At 46.6% G+C, this 27893-nt stretch overlaps 1 protein-coding gene across 1 annotated transcript; it reads left to right on the top strand.

Moving 5' to 3' along the window:
* LOC147911612 (matrix-remodeling-associated protein 5-like) lies at positions 1 to 27679 on the top strand. Its single transcript, XM_087427903.1, has 7 exons — positions 1 to 191; positions 2403 to 2618; positions 9080 to 9209; positions 9430 to 9820; positions 12406 to 17346; positions 20124 to 21024; positions 24659 to 27679. Exons 1-7 carry the CDS (start codon positions 145 to 147, stop codon positions 26565 to 26567), a joined length of 8535 nt encoding a protein of 2844 aa, XP_087284029.1. The 5' UTR covers positions 1 to 144; the 3' UTR covers positions 26568 to 27679.
* The last annotated feature ends 214 nt before the right edge of the window (positions 27680 to 27893 follow it).

Here is a 27893-nt window from a genome sequence, read left to right as displayed (position 1 = left end):
TCGGGGAAGTCTCTCGGCGACCGGAATAAAAGGGCGCCGGCTCGCCGTGCCGCGCTGGGAAGCCGTGCTGCCGCGCCCCCGGCCCCGGGAAGGGCATGGCCCCGGCGGACCCCCGGCGGTGACTCGCGCGCCCCGGCCCCGTGGATGCTCCGGGCGCACCGCTCCCGTGTGTCGCGGCTTCCGAAGGACAGGTGAGGACCGAGGGCAGCCTGTGTGCTCGGGAGTGGGGAGGGAGTGGCCGGGGGAGGCATTGGTCTGTCTGCAAGGGGTGAAGGGAGTTGGGGGACGGCCAAGAGAAAGACTGGGGGGCGAGGGCGTAGAGGCATCTCGAACTGTTTCCTGGCACTCTTTGAAGGAGCGGAGGGGCCAGTTTCCATTCAACAGGGAAGCCGATGCACTCTTGCGGGAGGATGCTTTGAATAGATCTAATCAGCGAACGCCCGACCCTTTCTCCCTTCATCCTTCCTCCCTCTCCCTAATCCTCCCCTGGTTTCTGGGGATCCCCAAGTGAAAGCGGTCCCGCTCTTGGCGTTGGTGGGGAAGGCACGGTGCAGAGCCTCCTGCCCATTCCTCGGGCTCCGAGTACTGAGTCTCCCCCACGCCCCTCCTCCTACCCCGGAGAGCGGGAGACCCAAGGCCTCGCCAGGGCTGAGCCGCGCAGAAGCTGGAGAAGTCATCATCTGGGAGAGACGGCTTTTGGTGTGCGGGTCGCGGCAGCCGGGACCCGCGGGGCAACCCGAGCCGCGTTCCGGGAAAGCCTGTAATTCACCGCTCCGCCGGCGGGGCACGTCGGAGCGGGCGCTGGAAGCCGGCCAGGGGCGCAGGGCTGCGCGCCCGGCCGCCCCACATTGTCCGCCCCCGGCAGGGGGAACGCGGACTGCCTCGTGCCCGCGGCAGCCCCGGAGGCCAAGGGCGGTTTCCCTTGCGGCCCCAGGACTAGGGTTCCCTGGGGCGCGTTCCTTCTGTCTCCGGGAAGGACCTGGGTGGGAGGCAGGACCGAGAGCGAAGGCTGGAGAGGAGGCGTGGGGACGCTGGGGCCAGGTCCGCCTGCGGGCACGGGGCATGGGCCGGGATGCCCTTGGCAGAAGCCCAGAGCCGAGGTCGGGCGCGCAGGCGACAGGGGGAGGCCTGGGCTCCGGCGAGCGACGAAACTCCTCTCTGCAGAGCTTCAGAAGCCTGTTCCAGAGCGCGGAGGGGAAGCCTGAACTTGTTTTCTGCAAAGCTGCCTACACGGTCAGCTCTTTATGGGCAGCTGAAAGGCGAGACGCACGCGGGCTTAAGAGAGTATCTATTTCGAGGTCATGGAAAGGATGGAAAAGCTACGGATTTGGGATCTCTCTACGCTGTATGAACGGATGTGGAGTTTATTAGTGAGCGCTTGCCCAGAGCAGGGACGGAGGGACAGACGCGTTTCTCTATTGTGCGTTCTCCTGTCCACGTGGACTCCTATTTGTAAAGAAACTTCACCCAAGACAACACAAAAATATGAGATGATGAAGGCATGGCCAACGCCTGAAAAAGATAATCACTGACGTTCTAAAGGAGGTAGCCGATGCAAACTAATATTTGAAATATCTCAGCATTCCCGTTTTTCTTTTCTTTTCTTTCTTTTTATTTATTTAGCGTTTTTGGTAACCTCCTTGATCGTTTTTGTTTGCGTGAACATATTTCATCAGGCAGTTCCTTTCCTTTTTATCAAATGGCAGATTTTACCGAGGTTTCCGCAAACTTCCTCGTGATAAACAAGGATGCTGCACCATCGCAACCCTTTTTGTCCCTTCCCAGAAAAAATTAGGGCTGGTAAACAGACTCACAAATAATGGAATAAATTTCGCTTTAGTGAATGCTCTTGAAGCACTTTAAGAAGATATAATTAAAACTTAAGAAATGTCATTAAAAGAACGAAATAGTCCTAGTAATAATGACCTTCTTGAGAAGTTTTTTATTCAAATATATACAATATATGAAGGCTCGGAATTAACACTGGAGGCGGACACACAATTATTTTTTATTATTTACTTTATTATTATAGAAACAGAAATGTACCTTTCCTTCTCTATGTATATATGTGTATTTACAAATATATATGTAAATATATATATATATCTGTGTGTTATGTGTGTGCATTTTCCATATCCTCGCTCATAACATAGTGAAACTTCCAAACCGTAGTATCCAAGTCAGGAATTAAGGCTCTGTTCTATACTAACGATTAAAGTTAACGGCAAAAGATTGAAAAAAAAATGTTTCGTGTTTCTTGACTCAAACATTCTGTGTCACGAAGATAAATCATGTGAAGTCTTGGGAAGCTTAAAACCAGTATGCACAACTCAAATAAAATTTGCTGAAAATGAGAAAGTTCGACCTGACTAAGCGCATCCCGTTTTGTGGTTCCGCTACAGGTGTCCAAGGATGAGGCATCCGGACAAGATGCCCACGCGGGTGCACTGGCGAGTACTCTCCGTGGTGCTGATTCTGGTCTGGGGCCATCCTCCAGCCTCGCTCGCCTGCCCTCACCCTTGCACCTGCTATGTTCCCAGCGAGGTGCACTGCACGTTTCGCTCCCTGGTTTCTGTGCCAGCTGGGATTTCTAAACATGTGGAAAGAATCAATTTGGGGTTTGTACCACATTCTTACTGAACAATTTTGGCCTCTTTGCATGCATGTTTACTTGCTTTTGCATATATGTGTGTGTATCTACATAATGCAAATGGATATTCCTTTATGTGTCATTCTACCTAGCGTTATGTACTTCTATATGGGCAGAATCGAGGTGACAGTTTTTAACTATACTAAACGCAGTCCTTTTGGACGATTTTCTGAATTCAGCCATCAGCTGCAACCACTATCATAAGGTTTAGTAATGAAGCATCGTGAACACCTTCAGTTTGTCAAGAAATTTCCCTCGATATATTGTAGATACGAACGCATATGACACATATGTAAATATGTGAATATTATTTAAATAGACTTCAGAAACTATTTAAAACAGCACAAAGAATAAATGGGACATCTCTGACATTTTGCAAGTTATCTGGATGATGTAATTGTGACTTTGACAAAATAAAAGAGTTCTTTCAGATTTTGCCTATTTAAAGTATTAATATCTTTTTAAGAGATGAATTTCTGCAGCATCCCAGATAGAATTTTTATATTTTTAAATTTCATTTTATACACATAAATGTTTTATGTGCATAAATATTAGTTGCTATGGATCACTCATGTACAATTTTAATAGTAGACAATCCTTTAGACTTCTTCAAAAAAATATGTTAGCTATTTTCTACCATCTAGAAAACAGCAAAGTAATTTAGAGTTTGATGAATACTCACTAAGGGAACATTGTAATAAAATGGAGTGGCCAAACTTCGGTCAATGAACAAAGAACTGTATGTGTGCAGAGTTAAAAAATATTCTTGCATTTATTGACTATAAAGCCCAGTAGCAGAATAGGAGAATGTGAAATTCAAACAATAAGATAGAAACTTAGCTAATCCAAGGCAATAAGCCATTAGATAGTCTTCTCAATTAAATCTTGGGAAACCGTATGACTTGACTAACTAAATCCAACCACAATGATGATAATTCCATCGGGAAAACAATTTGGCTTTGCCAAAAGAGGGAACATTAATCATTAAACCTGTTTCCTTTTTACAATCTAGAATTTAAAATTTATTAGGACACATCACTTGTCTAATGGGAGAAAGAGATAAGGAAGAGGAACTCGAGCCCATTGGAATCAGGGTTGGGTGAGCTACGCCAAGTTTGTAGAGAGGGAAATGGTGCTTGTCTATGATTTCCCTTCTTTCTTGCACATCCTTCAGACAGGGTTTAGTGGACCCCCCTAGAAAGTGTGGGAATGGGAGTGGTCCAAGAGAACTGTTTTCTGCCACACTTCCTGCCTTGGAGGTGTGAGTGTACTGCCTGTTGTGTGTTGGGGGTCTGGGCTGTCAGTTGGACATGAGTGGAGAAGATACTACATGCATCCCGCCAAAAGGTTAACTGTGTGATGGCTTTAGACTGGCGACACCAATAGACTATTTCCTCTCAAGCTGTTTGCATCTCATTGACAGTTTCTGGGATATTTTTCTTCGATCCATTTTTAAATTGAAGCATTTTGTAAGTGTGAAACTTAACTAACCTCTCAATTAGAACATAACTTCTGGCGGTTTCATTTTAAACAACTAATGATAAAGACAACGAATTATGGTGTCCTAAAGGCTTTGCCACTAGAATAAAGCAAAGATATCAAGATGCTCCCTTTTCCTGCTGATGCTAATAATCTTTTGTGATGGGTTTGTGTAATATTAAAGATAAAAGAAAAAACAACTGAGGAATAGTTTCACTGTGCCAACATATATTACTTCCATCTGGCTTAATTTGTAACATGAATCCATGTGCCACATTTCTAAATTACGCCTATAATATCACAGCACTGTCTCTGAAAACCAATCTCAAAGTAGATAAGGAGACTGGCAATGTGCATTTTGTTGGAAAAAAAGAAACAAGAGCCATGTCTAGTACAGATAGAACTCAGGGTTGGATTTGTCTTTTTGCAATCTGGAGACTGTATAAAACTCTCAAGGAATGAGGGATTTTTGGCAGAGCACGAAGGACATTTTTCATTCCCACACAGATGTTTTTAGGGTTCTCAGTCACCATTGAAAGAGAAAGCTGCTGTTTCCTGTTGGGCCAGCCCCAAAGCTTTTTAAAAAATTGCTTTCCAGATATTTTTGAGTAAACCAAAAATATCATCCACTTAGCATCTGATTTATAGACCTTTAAAGATTTTTTTACCCTTGATTAAAAGATTGGTTTTGATGACATCTTTCTGGAATTTCCCGAATGCCCATACTCCTTTATTTTATCTTAAATTTTGCTTTGGGATACTAATTGTTATTCATGAAGCAGTTTTACATATATTTCTTTTTTTATTGAGATATAATTGACATAGAACATTATATCAGTTTCAGGTGTACAACATAATGACTCGGCATTTGCATATATTGCAAAATTATCATATATTTCTGATATTGAAAAATCATTTCTTTAGGTGGTTATGTAGTCAGTTATTGTCAATCAACAGGTGAGGAAGACACTGGAGAGGAGGGTAAGCTGGCTCTGTCCAGGGTCATTTCAGTGTCCCATCAGGTTCTCTTCCTTGAGTACCACGCCAATTCCCCCATCTCTCTGCTGGTGTTTAGACAGATGCAAAGAGGATTCATCCACACCCATTGGGTGCTGCAAGGGAAGAAACTGCCTCCTCTACTTTGCATTTAGGCAATTCTCTTGGCTTTGTCCCAGAAAAGTCTCCCCTTTCTTAGCTCTGCCACCAACAACACCTTCATCTGTAGCTTTTGATGACCCTTAAAAATGAGTACCAAGAAGACGGTACAGTAAGACAGGTTCCTGAGCTGATACATCCCCATCCAGGACTTTAAGCTATTTATTCAGGTGTGGAGGGAGCTCAAACAATGGTGTTCCTCTCTCCCCAGCCATCTTCCTTCCTTTCACCTTCTCCACCTTGGAATCCACCATTATAGTTGAATGCCAAGTTGGAAGTGAGAATTTTGGGCAACAAAGAGAGGAGAGGAAGCCTTGATGAGCATCCCACATCCCTGGACTAAAATGCTGAGGAACATCAAACTGTTTCTGATCCATTTTTGAGGTTGAGCCTCTGACCCCCACCTCCTCCATCTCAAGCCCTGCCTCCTCCTTCTGGCTTCTCTACTCTTCTTTACCTTTAGGGGTCTTCTCAGGTGATCTTGTTTACTCCCAGGGCTTCACTCCATTAGTCAGTTGGCCAAGGTCTCCTGAATGTGCACACCTTGGGTCTCTGTCTTGGTCCTGAGTGCCACCCTCACCTTGGATTCTCCCAAACATCTTCAACATCACATGACGAATATAACTTGGAATGGTTTCCCCCACACCCTCCGCTCCCTATCTCAGCAAAAGGCACAATCCACTCATTGGCTCACACCCAGGCAGAAGTCATTCCTCTGATCTTTTCCTTATTTGCAGTTCCGTCACTCAGCAATGCCTGTTGGCTCTTCCTCTAAGCACCTCTGGAAACTCCCCATTTAGCTTTATCTCCACTGCCTTTACCTTAACCAGGGACACCAGCATCCCTCCCCGGGATTCACCCCATCTCCTGCTTCCTCTCTTATCCATCTCTGACCCGTTCTCCATGTAGTGGCCAGCATTGTTGTTTTAGCACATAACTTGGTTCCCATCACTCTCCTCCTTAAAACCCTCCAATGGCTTCCCTCTGAACCTGGAACAAAAGGAACGCACTCCTTTCCGTGTCCTCCCAGCTCCTAGATTACCTGGTGCCTGCAAATCACACCTACCTGACCTGAGACCATTCTCCACCTTACTTCCTGTTTGCAGACAAACCTCAGGCTCCAGAAAATGGAAAAGAGTTCAAACGTTGACGTTGATTCCCATTTCCCAGGCAGATTTAATTGTAGGATCCTAAATAATGATAGACTAATGAGGCAGTGCATTTGCCCATAGACTATCCCATCTTTGGGTAGAACACAGTTTCTGACCTTCAGCACAATTGACATTTGGAGCACTATTTCCATTTTGGATAGGATGACTCCTTGTTGTGGGGGCTGTCCTGGCCATTGCAGGATGTGGAGCAGCGTTCTTGACCTTTTCCCACTAGATGCCGGTAATACCCTCCCGCTTAGTTGTGATCACCCAAAATGACCTCAGGTATTACCAAATGTCCCCTGGGGGCAAAGTCACCCTAGTTCAAAACAACTACCATAGATAGATAAATGATAGATAGATAGATAGATAGATAGATAGATAGATAGATAGATAATAGATAGATGACAGATAGATTATAGATAGATGATAGATAGGTGATAGATAAAAAGAGGATAGATAGATAGATAATAGGTAGATAGATCAATAGATAATAGATAGATACATAGATAGGTAATGACAGACAGATAATAAGATATATAGACTGATAATAGATAGGTTGATAGATAGACAAACCAACAGACAGAGTCTCTCACCACTTTTCCAAATCTCACCACTTTTGATATTTGGGGCTGGATAATTCTTTGTGGTGAGGGACGTCCTGTGCACTGTAGAATGTTAGCAGCATCCCTGGTCTCCAACCATTAGATGCTAGCAACATACTCCCACCCAGTCGTGACACCCAGAAATGTCTGCAGACATAGTGGAATACCCATGGTGGACTATCTGTTAACTCTCTAAGTTGTTTGCTATTTGCCTTAGAGTTAGGGATCATCTGCCATCTTTCTGTCCCTTGGACTTGCCCAGGAAGAAGTCCTGCTTGTTTCCCCTGCTTTAGGGCACTTTCACTTGATTTGTTCTCTGCTGAGTCTTCTAATCAGGGTTTCCTAACTGGGCCCATTCCTGTTAATATTTTACCTCTCACCACTGTTAAATAGAGCAGAGTCAGCTGACGAGACGCTGGGACAAAGCACTAAAGAGGGAATGCCATGTCATCCAGAAGAGGGACACGCTATATAATCGTCCAATGACTACAAGTCAAATGACAAACAAGACCGGGGATTACCTTTTGCTATATTTTCCCCATGCACCATTTTGAATCTCTAGCGTTATCCTAATAAGGTGGGCTGCATTTCATTCCATCTGATGCTTTCTTTGGATAAACTGGTCTTATAAAACAATGCGATGATTAAAATATTTCTTTGAAGAGTGTGAAGCAACCCAGGTGAGTGGTTTTGGTTCTGGAGGTTACACTTCCTGCACTCAAGAGTTTGTAGCTGAAAGGTGCTTCCTCAGGATGACTCTTAGAGGAGGAACTACCCAGCTATTGACTGCGAAATTGGGGTCTGGATTTAGGCCCATATGTATTTATAAGAAAGTTGTAAAATTGGGGTCCTGGTTTAAGCTAGTGTTGGGGCAGGCCACCCCAAAATATCCCACAATAGCAGATTGATTATTTTGAATTGAAGTTACTTGACTGACAAAAAGGGCATTCAGACCCTCCTGTCTCTCTTCCCCTGAAAGCAGGAAATCAATCTTCCATTTGAAAGGTACTCTCCATGCATCCTTATCACCAGAGCTGGGGAATTCAGGGCTGAGAAGCCTGAATAAACAAATCTTGCTAATTTACCACCTCAAGCCTAAACTCTGCTTAAATTCCTCACTAATTACCTACCCCAAACCTAAGTTTCTTTGTCCTGTCAATTCTTCACAAATTTATTATTTCCTTCGGTAAAAGATACATATACTGCCTGCTTTGTTCACTGTCTGAGCATCATTTCTTTGTGATCTCCAACACATACGTATTAAACTGAGTTTTTCTCCTGTTAATCTAGTCTGGTGTCAATTTTACTATCAGTCCAGCCAGAGGAACACAAGAAGGGGAGAAAGGGATTTTCCCCTCCCTGACACTAGCATTGGCTGCATTGAGCTGTGAGCTCTTCACCTGCATTCTCTACAGATCTAGTTCCTTCTATTTAGGTGATAAGGAGAAGCGATAGTGTCAGGCTAGATACCAATGTATTTGCAAAAACAAAAACACACTAGAATGTTTAGAGATAACTTAGACAATCCATCTGAAATGACAACTTGTCCCTGGGAAATAAGAATCCGTGTTTGGCTATCAGCGTTTTAATTTCTTCCTTTAGACGGGAGCCCTCTCCCTCTCTTATTATATGCAAATCCTCTTCTGAGGCTGCCTGTTTCTTTTCATTCATGCCTGCCATGTGTCTTTCATTATTGCAGTTCCAGAGTAGAATTTCCAATGAGGGGCCATTTGGACGAGCTTCCTTTAGAATTCTAACTCCTATTTGTTTCCCTAAAGTACCGTCTAACTGCATTAGCATATTCAAAGTCAAAAGGCCCAGCCAACATTCCTTAATTGATTGAAGGCTAATAAAAATAGGTCGGTTTCCTTGTGACCCCAGAAATGGACAAGGATGCAAAGAGACAGTGAGACTGGCATCAATCCGACCTCAAAATCAACATTTTGCTAACTTGCTTGCTCCTGGGCAGACTGGGGAAACTTTCCCATATGGGATTTAAGTATTCACTGTTTCTTTTTCTAATTACTTATTTTTTTTAGGTTTAATAGTATACAGGCTTTGTCAGAAACCTCATTTGCAGGACTGGCCAAGTTGGAACTACTTATGCTTCATGGCAACAACATCCCCAGCATCCCCGACGGGGCTTTAAGAGACCTCAGCTCTCTACAGGTAAACCCCGGCATTTATGAGCATCACTAATTGCAGCCTGTACGACCAGTCATGAATAGTGGAAACGATATAATGCTCCCTAATGATTAATAAAATTGCCATTTTCTGACGTTGAAAACAAGCTTAACGTCATTACTTTCCTGCCCTTTGTTCTGGTCTCTGTTTCTGGTTGTGGCTTTTTAAATCATAAACAGGATTTTCCAACCCCCTGTCTTTGTAGGTTTTCAAGTTCAGCTACAACAAGCTACGAGTGATCACAGGACAGACACTGCAGGGGCTCTGGAGCCTAATGAGGCTGCACATTGACCATAACAAGATTGAGTTTATCCACCCACAGGCTTTCAATGGCTTAACGTCCCTAAGGCTACTCCATTTAGAAGGAAACCTGCTCCACCAGCTACACCCTGGCACATTCTCCACATTCACGTTTCTGGATTACTTCAGACTCTCCACCATAAGACACCTCTACTTAGCAGACAACATGATTAGAACTCTTCCCACGGGCATGCTCCAGAATATGCCACTTCTGGAGAATCTTTACCTTCAGGGGAATCCGTGGTCCTGTGATTGTGACATGAGATGGTTTCTGGAATGGGACGCAAAATCCAAAGGTAAGATGAGAGGAGAGTCCAGTATCTCCTAGCTGCACATTCCTTACCTCCATAATTCAAATACATTTTTATATTTTAGTAAAATGTAAAGTAACAGTCATTTAGTCAGTTGTGTACAGTGGACTATGCTGGTCATGGAATGGATATCTGGAGTCTTGTGTTCAGTCTTGGGCTGCAGCTAAAGGTGGAATTTCCTGTGCATCCATGTCCTCTGAGGAAGTATTCAAGGCTGCTTGGAAAAAAGAAGGCTGGACGTGGCTATGAGATTATTCTCATGGATGGAGGAGAGCGATGTTCTGTATTGACCCAGAGCATTAAAAAACAGGACCAATGTGCACAAGTTGTAAGAAAGCAGATTTTGATTCAAAATAAGGAACACTTTTTCTTTCTTTACCACCTTCTCCAAGCCCCACCTTGGAACCCATTCTCAGATCCCATTGGGTTTACCATACCCTGGGTCTTTTTGCACATCACCATCTTCAGAGCCATCAGCCTGGGTCAAGCTCCATTATTCTCTCTCTGGAAGGAGAGTGGAGCATCCTAAGCAGGTCCTCCTGTGGCCTTGATTGCCCCACTTCAATCAACCCTCCACAGAGTGGTTTTCAGAAAAAATTTTCAGAGTGAGCATCTGGCCATGCCACACCCCTGCATAAATGCTCCCCTGGCAGCCCATTGTTCTTCAGACAAAACACACACTCTTGACCAGGAGTTCCTACACTATGGTGTTTCCCCCTACTGCCCACCCTCCCATAATGGGCTGGCCCCACAGTTCCCCTCATTCACTCAGTTCCAGCCACGCTGCTCTCCTTTGTGTTCCTTGTACCTTCCAAACTTATTTCCAGCTCAATGGCGTCAGACTTGCTCAACCTCCAGCCAAGAAAACTTTCCTGCTAGATGTTCACGGGGCTGGCTTCTTCTCAGCGTTCAGGTCTTTGCTAAAAGTTCACGTCTTCTGAGAGGTCTTGCTGTCCTCAATTTCTACGTAGCATCTTCAGCCTGTGCCTATCTAGGAACTTCCAGCACACCCAACTTTTATCACAATTTGATGTGAGTTCTTTCAGCTGCCAGGCAGCTTTCCTCCATGGATTGATTGAGGGATCCAGCTGCTTCGATCTGTGGCTCCGCCTTAAATCTGGCGTCAGATTTGATTAATCAGGCAATGGATGGCGAAAGACAGATGTAGACTCACTCCTTAATAGTCTTAACTAGAAAAGATACATGCCACCTCCATTCATATTTCATTGATGGAAACTAGATCCCAAACCCCACTGGGTACAAGAGGGGCTGAAAATCCATTTGGATAGTCATTTCCCAAGAGCGATGCTACACACCACAGAGATGAAACCATGAAGCTTGGGCAGAGAGCCATCTTGGACATTCTGGATATACGTGTGTGTGCCTTTGTGTGTGCATGTCCGTGCCTGTATGCTTGTATGTATGTGTGGTGTATGTGTATATTTGTCTGCATGTGTTGGAGGATGTATGTGAAACAAGCATATTTGCATTTTGAGATGTTTATTCTTAAAGTCACATAGAGAACTGTCTTCAGAGAAGCAAAAGGAATTATAGTGAAACCAGTTAGCAGGTTTATAATATTCCAAGTCATAGATGATGGCGCTTTGACTGGTGTAGTCCCAGTGGGAATGGGAAGAAGTGGGCAGATACCAAGAGGACTGTCAAAAAGCATTCCTAGTCTTCCAGTTTTGCCAATGGGAGAGATTATGGCACCAATTAATGATATAGAAAAGGCATGAAAAGTGTAGGTTTGGAGCAGGGAGAAAACATAATTTGGTTCTGTAGATGTAAGTTTGAGGAGACTTTGTGACCTCCAAATAGACATGTCAAGTAGGGAATTGAGTGTGGACCTCATAAGGATGTACTTGGACTGCAGAAGCCCATATGGGAGTCATCATTGGCTAATGCAGGGTAATGGAAACCACGCCTGTGGGCAAGGGCTATGACGGGGCAGAACAAGAAGGAAAAAGACTCAGACCAAGTCAAAGAATGCTCCATCACTAATGAGTTGGGCAGAGGAGGAGGAAACAGTGAAAGAGACTGAGTGGTGGCCAGAAAGGGAGAAAATTCTGGAGGATTTGATGTCCAGGAAGCCAAGAGTAGAATGTGAATCCAAAAAGTAAACACCGCCTGAAATGAAAAATTACAGCAAGACAAAAAAAATGGTGAAGGGTGATGTGATGTGATTTATCTCAAAAGATGATCCTTTTATCCAGAAATATTTTCATGAGTTGCGATTATTTATGTAGCCTCTTCTGGACCTTCATAGAACACAAATCATAGAGTGTATATGAATAGAGTTTTTTCAACTTAAAAATATTTTTTAGAGTACTTATTATCCATTGGCAAGTAGCTATAAAACTCTGGTTAGTTAACCACACACTGTGCAGAACTAATTTCAGGTCGTAAGTGATGTCACAGAGGCAAAGCCAGTGAGGTATTCAAATCGTTATGGAAATGCACCCAGGTGATAAAGATGCAAACAAAGCCTTTATCCTCTGTCCAGGTGCAAGGCTTGCTGTTCTTTGGTTCTTTAACTTACATCATGTTTCTTTGATTATTTGTTTCAGGGATACTGAAGTGTAAGAAAGACAAAGCTTATGAAGGTGGGCAGTTATGTGCCATGTGCTCCAGTCCCAAGAAGATGCACAAACAAGAGATTCACAAGTTGAAGGACGTTACTTGTCAGAAGCCTTCCATAGAGTCCCCTCTGAGACAGAACAGGAGTCTTGAGGAGGAGCAGGACCAAGAGGAAGACAGCGACAGCCAGCTCTCCCTGGAGAGGTTCCAATTCCCCCCGTGGAACATCTCTTTGAACATGACTGACGAGCACCAGAACACAGTGAACTTGGTCTGTGACATCAGGAAGCCAATGGATGCGTACAAAATTCACCTGAACCAAACGGATTCTCAAGAGATTGAGATAAATGCCACAGTCACCTTGGACTTTGAATGTCCGATGACCCGGGAAAACTATGAAAAGCTGTGGAAACTGATCGCCTATTACAGTGAGGTCCCCGTTAAGCTGCACCGAGAACTCCCTCTCAGCAAAGACCCCAAAGTTAGCTACCAGTACAGGCAAGATGCTGACGACGATGCTCTTTACTACACAGGCGTCAAAGCCCATATTCTTGCAGAACCAGAATGGGTCATGCAGCCGTCCATAGATATCCAACTGAACCGACGTCAGAGTACAGCCAAAAAAGTGTTGCTCTCCTATTCTTCCCACTACGCTTTAACAATGCCCGCCAAAGATGCAAGGCAGTCTCGGAGCAGAAGCTGGGTCATGATCGAGCCAAGTGGAGCGGTGCAAAGAGCTCAGACTGTCTTGGAAGGGAGTCCGTGCCAGCTGAGCTGCAATGTGAAGGCTTCTGAGAGTCCATCCATCTTCTGGGTGCTCCCGGATGGCTCTGTCCTGAAAGCACCCATGGAGGACCAGGATGGCAAGTTCTCCATCCTCACCAGTGGCTGGCTGAAGATCAAGTCAACAGACCAGCTGGACTCTGGTTTGTACCAGTGCATTGCTCAGGTGAAGGATGAAATGGACCGGATGGTGTACAGGGTTCTTGTTCAGCCACCTGCCACTCAGCCACCTAATAGCCATACAGTGACTATTCAGAAGAACCCAGGGGAGCCAGTGATGTTGCCTTGTAATGCATTGGCAATCCCTGAAGCCGAGCTTAGCTGGATTCTTCCAAACAAAAGGATAATTAACAATTTGGCTAACACATCACACACCTACATGTTGGCAAATGGAACTCTTTCCATCCCAAAGGTCCAAGTCAGCGACAGTGGTTACTACAGATGCGTAGCTGTCAACCAGCAAGGGGCAGATCATTTCACCGTGGAGGTCACAGTGAGCAAGAAAGGATCTGGCAGGTCAGCCAAAAGAGGCAGACGCCCAGGTGGGAAGGCTCTTTCCAGAAGGAGAGGAGATGTTGTGGAGGATGAAGGGGGCTCAGGCGTGGGAGATGAAGATAACACTTCGAGGAGAGTTCTACATCCAAAGGACCAAGAGATGCTCATCAAAACCAAGGACGATGCCACTCCCGGGGGTAAGAAAACCAAGAAAGGGAGAAGAAAACTGAACCTCAAAGAACCAGAGACAAACATCGCAGAGGGTCGCAGAGTGTTCGAGTCCAGACGAAGGATAAATATGGCAAACAAACAGATTAACCCAGAGCGCTGGGCAGATATTTTAGCCAGAGTACGCGGGAAAAATCTCCCTAAGGGAACAGAAGGACCCCAGGTCATTAAAACCACCACTCCTTCATCAGTGAGTCTCCAAGAGACACCCCTTATGCCTGCTGTTCCTCCCCCCTCAATATGGCCTGTGCAGACCACAACCAGTGCCGAAGAATCCTCAGCAGATGTGTCTTTATTTGATGAGGAAGAACAGGTTTCCAGTACTGTTTCCTCAACCAGGATGGCACCAGAACATGGCCACGATGGAGTAATCCTTGCTGAACCCAAAGTGACAAGCACCCACCTGGAGGAATTTACTGATGATCAGTTATTTGACAAGACAGAGGACACGCATCCTACTGATGTTGGCTCAAAGTGGGCTACAGCCACTATACTGATCTCTGTGCCTTATGAATCTTCTCCTACTCCACAGACCCTGGACAGAGTCTACAAAGAGCCCACCAATGAAAATATAGCCACAGACGGCTGGTCTACTGCAGATGTTGGATCCATGCCAGAGCCTACATCAAATGAGTATGAGTCTCCATTGGATATCATCTCTTTGGCTGAGTCTGGGACTGTGCCATATGTTTACCCAGATTTGGAGACTAATTCGCAACCCAGTGAAGATAAGATGAACGAACTGACCTCCACACACTTTACTCCAACCCCCACCTGGTGGGTTGCTGACTCTAGGACAACTGAGCCATTTGAAGATCTCCCTTTAGAGGCGCCAGGTGTCCCCACACTAGTGCATCTACAGGAACAAACAGACAACCTCCAGCTTGCACAAGATGGTTTAAGCACTCAGGGCAACACATTGATTAAAAAGGGCACAGAAGAGACTTCTCAGACACTACAGGAAGGAGATATGCTAGAGAGAGACCCCACAAACTCCAGAAGTCCTGGGAGTAAGAGACAGGGCATCGAATCCACCACTCTGCATGACTCTCTACTGAGAGTGATGAACAGCAAACATTCCTTCAAGCATCCCCAGGAAACCACACCGGGCACCATGTTTGACAAGGACATCTCCACAGTAGCGATGATGATGCCAACTCGAAAGGCCACTTCACCATCGGCGCTCACCACTCACCCTTCTCGAAAGAGACAGAAGGGAAGGAAGAAATCACGCCACCAGAGACTCCAACACTGGCATAAACAAACTCCACCCACGACTCCTGCCCCAACAAGTTTCTCGACTCGACCAACGGAAGTACCTGAAGTGAAAATTCTAAACCAAGTGGAGAGTTCACTGGTTCCTACATCTTGGGTTGATAGCACAGTTGGTATCCCCAAACAGTTGGAGAAGCATGCAGAACCAGTATCCAAAGGAACATCACGAAGGAAACATGGAAAGAGGCCAAATAAACATCGGTCTTCTATTTCTACAGCAAGCCCTAGACCTTCTGTGTCCACACCCAGCCCTTCCATAGAAAATCAACAAAAAAATGTGATTACCTTTAGTACAGAAACTGTACTTTTGTCTACAACGGCTTCTCTGGGAACTGGGGACCCACATGAGATAACTAGAATGGAAGATTATGTGACAAGCACCGCAAAAATACATTTATCTCATGATAAACTCCAAGAGACAATTCCAGTCACATACAAACCTGCATTAGATGAAAAGGAAAGTAAGAATGATGATGTCACAAACATCAATGACTATACAACTGACAGTTTAGTCTCTGGTAAGTCCATCACTAATGTTGTATCACCTTCTGGCTCCGAGGTCTCCACCGTGGGAGAATTTCAGGAAGAATCCTCCCCTTCTGCCTCTCCCGGAACTGCAAGCTGGAATCCCCCAAAGGCAGTCCAGCCTGGGGGACTGCAGATAGACACACCTGTTACCAGCTCTTGGGAAATCCTTACAGACTCATCCTTTGTTAAAGAGTCGGAGGATCTGGATTTTCCTTCTGAGTTTTCACCTTCTGTTGCAGTCTTGACACTATTTCAACAGGAAAAGGTGGTTGCATCAACTACTCTCTCTAGTACGAAAGCAGAGTCGTCTTCAAGTCAAGCAGAAACCACCATCAGTGGTCGGGATCATCAAGAAACCACTCCAGCTGAAATTAGACCACAGCCTCTCATCCCAACTCCCGCCCCAATGGAGGAGCCAACATCCTCATTCCCACCCACAACCCTTGTGTCTTTAGCACAAACCACCACGAAGTCCAGGCCTCTTACTTCGAAAACATCTCCAACTTCAAGAGGTTCCAAGGAAAACGTTTCCTTGAATTATGTGGGAATCCCCAAAACTGAAACACCCCCAGTGAATAATGAGGGAACTCAACATTTATTCAGGCCAAGTGAATTATCCACCCTGTCTTCCAACCAGGATACATTTAACTTAAGTCCAAAGCAGGAGTTAGGAAAGGAAGCATTTGATGGTAGGACCAAAAACATTCTTCCACGTGGCCCAGAGAGTCACCATCAGGATAGAAGAGTCCAAATTTTCCATCAACCAACCAAACCTATCCCACCAAGAGGGACCGTTAGGCCACCTCACGTGGCCACACAAAGTCCCTCTAGATACTTTGTAACTTTCCAGCCCCCTCGTCACTTGACCAGCAAACCGGAAATAACTGCGTATCCTACAAGGGTTTTGCCAGAGATTAAGCACTTTACGACTCCAAAATTATCAAGCACAACAACTCCTATTGTTCCGTTGCATGGGTCCAAACCTGGCATTCCTAGTAAATTTACTGACCAAGGAACTGACCAATTCAACGGCCACTCCAAAGTCTTTGGAAATAACAACATCCCTGATCTCAGAGACCCTGTTGGCAAGCTTCCAACTCCAAGAGTTCCTTACTATCCCCATGGAAGATTCCCTTTCTTTTTCAACAAGACTGTCTCTTTCCCACAATTGGGAGTTACACTGAAACCCCGGACACCCACTTCTCCCGCCCCAGTGATGAGAGAGAGACAAGTCAACCCAGGTGCCTACAATAGGATACATTCTCAGAGCATCATCCACGTGGATTTTGGACCCCCCGCACCTCCATTACTGCATCCTCCTCGAACCACGGCGTTACCATCAACGAACTTAAAGAACATCCCTCTGGTCTACTCCACTCGGAGCTCCATCCCCATCGTGACATCTTCTGGCCAGCCCTCCAGAAGCTTCGATCAGAGCGGCTCAAAGCTCTTCTCTCCCGTAGGACCGCCTGCATCCAAATTCTGGACGCTTGGGGAAAAGCCCCAAATTATCACCAAATCCCCTCAGTCCATGTCCATCACTGTGGACACTGATGCTATGATCCCATGTGAAGCAACAGGGAAGCCCAAGCCCTTCATTACCTGGACAAAGGTTTCCACAGGTAGGGTATTTAAGCATCTGTATTTTAACTACAGCTTGTGTAGGAGGAGGTTACTTGAGTCTGTGGCCCTGGGCAGAACTAGAGGATCTGGGAAAAGACAAGTTGATGGGATGGGAGGGAGCTTCTGAAAACCTAGATAGAAGCATGTTCCTTTAGAGGGACAAGAAATAAGGACCTAGAATGGATGTGAGATTTTAACGGGCTATGGAAACAAGTAATAGGTTCCTTGGATAGGGAACAATCTAAGCTTAGGAATATTTCACAAAAGAGCCTCTTATCTTCTCCCACTGAGGTCCAATGCAAAAGTCTTCCACACCCATGTCAGGGGGCAAGATTGGGGGGAAGGGTAAGAGTGCAAATTCCCCTTGTCCTTTCACTGGCTTGAAAGATAAATACAGCTTGGTCTGAGCCCATCACGGATTGCTTTGACTTCAACCTAGAGATATTGTTATATTGGTTTGCTGCGGCTGCCATAACAAAGTTCCACAGTGGCTTAAACAGCAGACATTTATGGTCTCACAGTTCTGGAGGCTGGAAGTCTTAGATCAAGGTGTCAACAAGGCTGGTTCCCCCTAAGGCTTCTCTCTTTGGCATGTACACTGTCTTCTCTGTGTCCTCTGTCTCTGCAGACCTGTGTCCTCACATGGTCGTCCCTCTGTGGGTGTCTGTGTCCTCGTCTCCTCTTCTTATAAGGACACCAGTCCTATTGGATCAGATTGCACCCCAATGACCTCATTTAACCTTCATCACCTCTTTAAAGACCCATCTCCAAATACAGCCACATTCTGAGGTCCTGGGAGTCAGGATTTCAATCCCAGGATTTTAGTATGTGAATTTTGGGGGGAACACAATTTGACCCATACGATGGTCTATATTTGGAATCCTGGCATGCCCAGAGAGCACTCCACCTCATAAAAATGACCATCTCCTTTGTCTGAATGGCAAAACAATTTCTAGGTGGCAGAAGAAAGTAAGATCTGAGAAGCTACAGCCTCTCCGTGAAAGAAAGGCTCTCCCTGTTCCTCCTTCTCTTTTCTTCTCTCTCAACATGGCTGTATCCTCCAGGCCTGGACTCTGATCTGAGGGGCTTTTTTTCATTTGGTCTCCATTTTGATAACACAGGAATGATTTATGCTGATAGCGCTTGGGAAATCTATGTATTCCTCATTCAAGTTTATCTCACGAATGTTGGAAGTGTTCCAAAGGTTAGCAGAGGCTCTGAGCATGGGGAAATGATTGACTTCTTTGATCAGCTCAGCATTTGATGTTGGATGTTTTCCTAATGGTTTAATAAGGGATTTTGCTTGAAGCAGCAAGTGAAGAACACCATGGGCTTTTCAGTCTAAAAGGATTATGCCTTTGAAGAAAGGAACCTGTCTCTACTGGGAAATCCCATTTATATTCATCCTTAGGGTTTTTCATACCTTATGCCCTTTCTGAGCATCCCTGGACAATGCCCCCTCACTAGACGTTCTTGCACGTTCTTCGACATGGTCAGGAATCAGCTTCTACTGCCGGCAGCTTGTCAGAACTAAATGAGTAGCCCACGGTGGAAGCATGGACCCAGGAACCCAGCAGTGTGGGAATGGAAGGGAGAACTAAAAATCAGGGTTTTCCAGTTTTTAAGTATGAGATTTATTATTGAGGTGCGGTGAGGCCCACAAATCAGGAGATGACTGCCACTGAAAATCTAGTTTGCTCCTCACAGGTCTTAAGAGGAGGGGGCATGCCATGCCATGCAGGGCCACGCAAGAGAGCACCAGGTTGGTTAAGAGGCAGAGGGAGAGATGGGAAAATGTGGGTGAGAGCCTTTATTGTGGTTTCCACAGGAAGGAATGGGCAAGGCAGGGTGAGCAGCTTTAGGACTGCCTGGCTTGATAGTATCAGTGAGCAGTGAGGCATAGGGACTGTCCCTAGTTGTCTGGTACCTGGTCCTGGGGAGATTAGGGCAGGCGGATGGTGGCCTGGAGTGTGAGAGCCCCATAGTGGAGGTGGTTGGAAGTCTAGGCTCTGGGTTGGTTAGTTTACATTCGAAAGGTACATCCTTTGCTCTCTCTAGGAATTGGCTAGCCCTGGGAGGGCCATCCCTTTAGAGTCAGCAAGACCCCAGATGTCCAAGCATCAGAAACACTTGGTTAATACAGACTCTGACTGTGGCAGAGCCTCTAGAAGGCAGGATATAAAACATCGGAAGTATAGAGAGTGGGGAGAAAGATGGGCAGGTGCCCCCGACTATAGTGGTGGGGATGTCCTCCATCCCCATCTGGAAACAAGAGTTAGTGCTCAGCTCATCCAGGCCGTGCAGAGAATGACCTGCTCAATCTAGCTGTCTTGTTGGACTCAGGAGCCTGGCTGGGCAGAGGTGGATGGTGGCTGTAAGTTTGGGGTGTCCCTGCAGCCAACCTGGGGACCTCAAGAGGACAACCTACCCCAATGAGGCATGGGCTGAGCAAATGGGGGCTGTGTCTCCAGTAACTGAAGTGAATGAGGAGGCCAAATTGGGGGGGCCTGGGGCTCATGAGGGCTTCCAGAACCGTCTGTGAAACCCATGTTGGCTGCCCTTTGCTTGAAGGTGGCATATGCCCTGATTCTGGGATTTGTTAAAAGTCAAGAAGGGTGAAAACAAGGTTCTCTCTTCCCCACATTGGAGTTGCAGGGTGCGTCTTTGCTTTTCATGATTTGCATGCAAAGAGAATTGATTAATCAGCTGATTGTTTGGTCCTCATGGAAAGGGCACGTTTAGGTAGAATCTGATGGTACGTATTTCTCCTTTCCAGGAGCTATCATGACCCCAAACACCAGAGTGCAACGATTCGAAGTCCTCAAGAACGGCACCTTCGTCATCCGAAACGTCCAGGTGCAGGACCGTGGCCAGTACATGTGCACGGCCAAAAACTTGCACGGCGTGGACAGGATGGTTGTCCTGCTGTCTGTCACGGTGCAGCAGCCCCAAATCCTAGCTTCCCACTACCAGGATGTCACCGTCTACCTGGGAGACACGATTGCCATGGAGTGTCTGGCCAAGGGGACCCCAGCCCCCCAGATCTCCTGGATTTTCCCGGACAGGAGGGTGTGGCAGACCGTGTCCCCCGTGGAGGGCAGGGTCACCCTGCACGAAAACCGCACCCTTTCCATCAAAGAGGCAACCTTCTCCGACAGAGGTGTCTACAAGTGCGTGGCCAGCAATGCAGCCGGCGCCGACAGCCTGGCCATCCGCCTCCACGTGGCGGCCTTGCCCCCGGTCATCCACCAGGAGAAGATGGAGAACATCTCGCTGCCCCCAGGACTCAGCATCCACATCCACTGCACCGCCAAGGCCGCGCCCCTGCCCAGCGTGCGCTGGGTGCTCTGGGATGGGACCCAGATCCGCCCCTCGCAGTTCATCAACGGGAACCTGTTCGTCTTCCCCAACGGGACGCTCTACATCCGCAACCTGGCGCCCAAGGATAGCGGGCGCTACGAGTGCGTGGCCGCCAACCTGGTGGGCTCCGCGCGCAGGACGGTGCAGCTGACCGTTCAGCGCGCGGCGGCCAATGCGCGCATCACCGGCACCTCCCCGCAGAGGACCGACGTCCGCTACGGTGGGACCCTCCGGCTGGACTGCAGCGCCTCGGGGGACCCCTGGCCGCGCATCCTCTGGAGGCTCCCATCCAAGAGGATGATCGACGCGCTCTTCAGGTACGTGGTGTTCCTTTTTCTCCATCAACCACTGGGCTCCTGGGCCCCCTCCCCTTCCGACGCTGAGACACCTGTTTATGGAGCGTCCTTGTCCGGGACGAAGACGCACAGACATGCTCCTTGTGTGCAGCGGGCGGGAGACACTTTTTCACCCAATGAAATCTTGTCTTTATAAACTAGGATCCAGAACGAACACCTGTCCTTTCCCCTTCTCCTTCCCCCTCTCCCCCTAAAAAGAAAAATGAACTAAATAACTTTTGTTTTAATCGTTATCTGTGTAACTGTTTTAAATGATAATATTAGGTAAAGCAATTTAGGCTGCTTTCTATTTGTGTTATCTGAGATCAAAAAATTATAGAGAAGCTTCAGAACTTGTTTTTAAATGGCATTAGTGATAGAAGGAAAGGACGTAAAACAAAACATTTCAAGGCATTATTATAGCCCCGGGGTAGCACATTTGGAATTCTAAAAATGCATTTTGGCTAGGAAGAAAGCCACCCGCCATTCCAGTGTCTTCGATTCCCAGATACATGGATTTAGAGCACTGGTTCTCAACACAGAGGTGTGGGGTGGGGTACGATTTTGCCCCCAGGGGACATTTGGCAATGTCTGGAGACATTTTTTGTTGATGTGACTCGGGGAATGGTGGTTGCTAGTGGCATCTAGTGGATGGAGACCAGAGATGCTCCTCAACATCCTACAATGAACAGGACGGCCCACCACAGAGATAATCTTGTCCCAAATGTCAGTAGTGTGAGATTGAGAAGCCCTGTCTTACCCTGAAAGACTATCATTTATCTATCTATCTATCATCTGTCTCTCTATCTATCTATCTATCTATCATCTGTCTATCTATCATCATCATCTATGTATTATCTATCTATCCATCTATTTTTCTATCTATAATCTATTATCTTTATCTATCCATGTCTATTTATCTATCATCTACCTATCTATCTATCTATGTATGTCTATCTATCATCTACCTTTCTATCTGTCTATCTATCTATCTATCTAATCTATCTATCTGTCTATTTATCTATCTATCAACTGTCTATCTATCTATCCAGTTATCTATCATCTGTCTATGTATAGCAGTGGTTCTCAACTAGACGATTATGCCCCCAGGGGACACTCATCAACATCTGGAGACATTTTTGGTTGTCACAACTAGGGGTGCAGGAGGTGCTACTGCCAATGAATGTAGACCAAGGATGCTGCTCAACATCCCACAATGCACAGGGTGCTCCCACCACTGAGAATCATCCATCCCTACTAGTGCCCAGGCTGAGAAACCGTAGGCTAGATCCAAAAAAGATATCCAAAATATCTCTTTAATAAGCATTTCAAGATATAGAGGAAAGAGACAATGATTGGCAAAGCGGAATCAAAGACACGTCAATGGTGCTGTGGTGGAGAAACCCTGGCTTTGGGTGTGATCCTGGCAGCTCAGAGAAGAATCCCTCTCAGCGTGGGTTCTACTCCAAGACATGAGCAAAGCCAGCGTTCAAGGGCTCTGCACAGCTGTGCCTGGTCTCCCCCGTCTCTTTCTTTCTTTTTTTTTTTTTTTTGTGAGGAAGATTAGCCCTGAGCTAATATCCATGCCAATCCTCCTCTTTTTGCTGAGGAAGACCTGCCCTGAGCTAACATCTATTGCCAATCTTCCTCCTTTTTTTCCCTTTTTCTCCCCAAAGCCCCAGTAGATAGTTGTATGTCATAGTTGCAAATCCTTCTAGTTGCTGTATGTGGGACGCGGCCTCAGCATGGCCGGAGAAGCGGTGCGTCGGTGCGCGCCCGGGATCCGAACCCGGGCCACTAGTAGCAGAGCACTCGCACTTAACCGCTAAGCCACGGGGCCAGCCCCTCCCCCATCTCTTTCTAATGTAGGAATAGGTTGAAGGCACTTTCCCCACTGTGTATTTAACGTTAGACAGCTGTGTGGTGCCTGGTCAACCTTGCACAATGCATCCAGAATACCACGTACCCAATTTTCCCCGGAATATCTTCCAGCTGAGCAGATGTACTGCCATGTGGAGAACTGTTTTCAGTCGATTTTGGCACGGCTGAGACAGGGTTGAATGAACGACAGTAAAAGAATGTCATTCCAGCATGAATTTGAGCCATTCTGTTCATATCTCGCTATAAATCATTGTCTCTGTAGCTTCAGTATTACTAAATTCTGAATAGTAATATTCTTAGTAAATCGTAACTGAACAGCCCATGTGAGTTTTATAAAAGAGCGGGCTCTTTGCCCTGCCTACACATTGGGACTATTTAAAAATACAGATATTGGAGTTTCACTTCTTGAAGCCAAATCCCCAGCGATGCATAGGCATGTATATTTTTCAGAGTTGCTCAGTTGATTCTGATTACAACTGGGACCAGGAATCACTGCTCTAGAAGTTTCAAAATATTTACAAACATGTGCTACTGTAGGAATTTTTGGATTCAAACTCCGAGACACATTAAAATATCTTTATCTGCTCCACTCCTATCAAATGACCTACCAATTTATGTTGACTTGATTGTCACTCATGGAAAACAAAACAGTTTATTTGGTCATTGTTCATAGTAGCTTTTATTAACAATAATCAGGTCGAATTCAATCACAGGCAGATTTTTTTTTTTTTTTTAGATCTACGACGTAATTCCAGACACGCTGTCAGAATAACACAGTATTTAGGAAATATTTAGGGATTAAAATTCAAGCCCCCTCTCCCCGCAATGCCACATTTATAAATGATGTGCAACTGAGATTTCCAATCTGAACAGTTTTAAAGTCAGAACTTCCAAAATCTTTTCACCATGTTATTCGAAACATCAGTTCTGAATTGCTCAAGGGCACCCCTATGTTGGTAAAAATGTCACATGCATAGTGAAGATCCTTTAAACATTTCCATGTTGTCCCTTTAAACTGAAAGCCTTTTTAAATATTAACTCAGAGGTACGTGGGCTTAGGTCCAACAGTTATCATTTCATATGGAGGAATGGAATGCCAGCATTGGGGTGCCAGCTGGTGAATGCCGTTCAGCTTTAGTTGCAGATTCTAGGGAAGAAGGCTTTACACCGACATTGCCCAGTTTTGAAGAATCCAACTTGAGCATTGAAACTCTGGGTGTAGCCATAATTACAATATCCATCTTATAGCTACTTTGCTGCCCATTGCCTCGTAGTGGGATACAACATCGTAAAACATCATCAAGAGTAAAAATAGCGTCTGGCGCATTTTCTTCGAGAAGAGCTTTGTCTCTGTAAGGTTAACTCAGATTCATTCTCTCCATGGCTGTAGCATATTACCTGATTTTCTCATTACAATAAGTTGTGCATTGACCGCCATGCAAATACTCAATCTACACACAGAGCTCAAGTCTGTAACTGCTTTTCACATCCTTGAGTGAGTGGCCAGGCCAGCCAAAGGTCAGACTCAACCCGAGAGTTCTTATTTGCTGTAAATAAACCCTTTCCGCACTTGGACTCGGTCCCCCCAGGCTGCAAAAACCATCTGACATTTTGCAATAACAGTCGCCTGCCCTGATCGTTCTCAGCACATGTTTTTGTTTCATTCTGATGACCTACAGCGCGGGTAGAGCACTGGGGAGACTGACATCTTACTCCTTTTATTTTCCTCCACCAGCTTTGATACCAGAATCAAGGCGTTTGCCAACGGGACCCTGGTGGTGAAATCCGTCACAGACAAAGACGCGGGAGACTACCTGTGTGTCGCCCGGAACAAGGTCGGGGATGACTTTGTCGTGCTCAAAGTGAACGTGGTCATGAAACCAGCCAAGATCGAGCACAAAGAAGAGAATGACCACAGGGTCTTCTATGGGGGAGACCTGAAGGTCGACTGCGTGGCCACTGGGCTTCCCAACCCGGAGATCTCCTGGAGCCTCCCGGATGGAAGCCTGGTCAACTCCTTCATGCAGGCCGACGACAGTGGCGGGCGTGCCAAGCGCTACGTGGTCTTCAACAATGGGACCCTCTATTTCAACGAAGTGGGCATGCGGGAGGAAGGCGACTACACCTGCTTTGCGGAAAACCAGGTGGGGAAGGATGAGATGCGAGTGCGCGTCAAGGTGGTGACAGAGCCCGCTGCCATCCGGAACAAGACGTACTCCGTGGTCCAGGTCCCCTATGGGGATGTGGTCACCGTGGCGTGCGAGGCCAAGGGGGAGCCCACGCCCAGAGTGACGTGGCTCTCTCCAACCAACAGGCTGATCCCCACCTCCTCCGAAAAGTATCAGATATATCAGGACGGCACTCTCCTGATTCAGAAAGCCCAGCGCTCGGACAGCGGGAACTACACTTGCGTGGTCAGAAACAGCGCCGGGGAGGACAGGAAGACAGTCTGGATCCATGTCAACGTCCAGTCACCCAAGATCAACGGGCACCCCAATGCCATCACCACGGTGCGCGAGATCGCCCCTGGGGGCAGCCGGAAACTCATTGACTGCCAAGCGGAAGGCATCCCCACCCCCAGGGTGCTGTGGGCCTTTCCCGAGGGCGTGGTTCTGCCGGCCCCCTACTATGGGAACCGGATCACCATCCATCGCAATGGCACCCTGGACATCAGGAGTCTGAGGAAGAGCGACTCCGTCCAGCTGGCGTGCATTGGCCGTAACGAGGGGGGTGAGGCCAAGCTGATCGTCCAGCTCACCGTCTTGGAGCCGGTGGAGAAGCCCATCTTCCACGACCCGGTCAGTGAGAAGATTACCGCCATGGCGGGCCACACCATCAGCCTCAACTGCTCAGCTGGGGGGACCCCCACACCCACCCTGCTGTGGGTCCTTCCCAACGGGACGGAGCTCCAGAGTGGCCAGCAGCTGCAGAGGTTCTTCCATAAAGGCGATGGCATGTTGCACATCAGCGGCCTCTCCTCCGTGGACGCGGGGGCCTACCGCTGCGTGGCGCGCAACTCCGCGGGCTACACGGAGAGGCTGGTCTCTCTGAAGGTGGGGCTGAAGCCGGCACCGAACAACCAGTACCACAATCTGGTGAGCATCATCAACGGCGAGACCCTACAGCTTCACTGCGTCGCTCCAGGGGGCCGGCAGGCACGCTTCTCTTGGACGCTGCCCAACGGCATGTTCTTGGAGAGCCCTCAAGCACGAGGGCGCTTCTCCCTTGGGGAAAATGGCACCCTCACCGTCCGCGATGCCTCAGTGTTTGACAGGGGCACCTACGTGTGCAAGGCGGAGACGGAGTATGGCTCTTCCGTCACGAACTTCCCCGTTATTGTGATAGCCTATCCACCTCGGATCACCAGCGAACCGACGCCCGTCATCTACACCCGGCCCGGGAACACCGTCAAGATGAACTGCATGGCCATGGGAGTCCCCAAAGCTGAGATCACGTGGGAGCTACCGGATAGATCACATCTGACTGCTGGGGCACAGGCCCGTCTGTACGGGAACAGGTTCCTTCACCCACAAGGATCCTTAACCATCCAGCAGGCCACACAGAGAGACGCCGGCTTCTACAAGTGTACGGCGAAGAACATCCTGGGCAGTGACTCCAAAACAACTTACATTCATGTCTACTGAAACACCTGCGGGAGAACGTGCCCTCCACAGTCATTGCTTACGATGTCAGCACAAAGTCTCATTTGCAAGGAAAGCCGGGGCCGGAGGGTCAGAACCCTAAAAGGATTTGTCACGGGCACAGTGGTGCCCACTTGGCATTCAGGTTCATGTTGACTTTGACCTATGCTTATTGGCGAAAGGAAGCAGTCAGACGTGGGAAAGAGGGGTCCACCTGTCTGGGGACTTTCTTCCACATTTCCAGGATGCCGTGTGCTCATGGGTGCAAATTTACAATGTCTGTGTTGCAAACGACATTCTGATGCTTTAACAACCATCTGTAGCATCCCTAAGGAGCATTCACTGAAAATAAACCATAGAGATTAACAGTGCCTTGCCACCCCATTGAACATGCACCACTTAGTTAACCCACTGCCATTTTTACATGATAGAACATTCTAGAATGAGTACCCATCTTTCACTTATTGCCTCTGTCACTTCAAAACTCCAATGTGCCCAGTAAGGGCTTAGAACAAGAGTGATTGATTTTTTTTTTTTTTTTGTAATATACAAATTACATACAATACAGCTACCATTTTATATGAAAGAACTCTTTCTCCCTGGAACTCACTTTTTATATAGTTTATATATATATATATATATATACACATATATATATATATTTCTAATCAGACGATGAGACTAGAAAGAGAAAGAAATACTTTCTGTCTCATTAAAAATAATAAATTATTGGTCTTTACAAGACTTGGGTACATTAGAGCAGTCATGGAAATGCAATTAAAAAAAATTCCTCCCCAACTTCCTTCAAATTCAGTAACTGCTGTTATATTACTGTTCCCAGGAACCCCACAGGGAGGGAGGCTGAGATCTTGGATTTCCTTCTTTATGAAGTTTATCTTAAGAGCTGTGGTGCGGGGAGAGGAGAGGAAGGAGAGAGCTAAGTCGTGACCCCGCAGAATGAACCCAGAGCCTTCCGGAAAAATCCGGAAACATCTCTCCCCCTGTCAGTTTGTGCCCACAGAAAGTAGGAGGTCTGTCATTTCCATGACTGCTTTACTGTATTTTTAAGGTCAATATAATGTACATTTGATAATAAAATACTATTTTCCAAATAACTGGGCAACGATGACAGTGATATTTTCAAGCACAAAAGCAAATTTGGGTCTAAATAACAGTGGTTGAAATCTGTTTTTATCCACCACCTTTGAATTATTCTATTCCTTACAAGTTTTTAACAGGCAGGGAAACAGTCCGAGGCAGTGGCTCCAACGACGTATTTGACAGACAGGAAGGCAGGGTGAGACCCCTCGCGCCCCTATGGTGACAGTT

This window comes from Ceratotherium simum, chromosome Y (genome assembly GCF_057802395.1).
Source record: "Ceratotherium simum simum isolate JZ-2026a chromosome Y, ASM5780239v1, whole genome shotgun sequence".
NCBI classification, from domain to species: domain Eukaryota; kingdom Metazoa; phylum Chordata; class Mammalia; order Perissodactyla; family Rhinocerotidae; genus Ceratotherium; species Ceratotherium simum.
The sequence above is the reverse complement of the archived record's forward strand: the minus strand, read 5'-3'. Positions and strand labels throughout refer to the sequence as shown.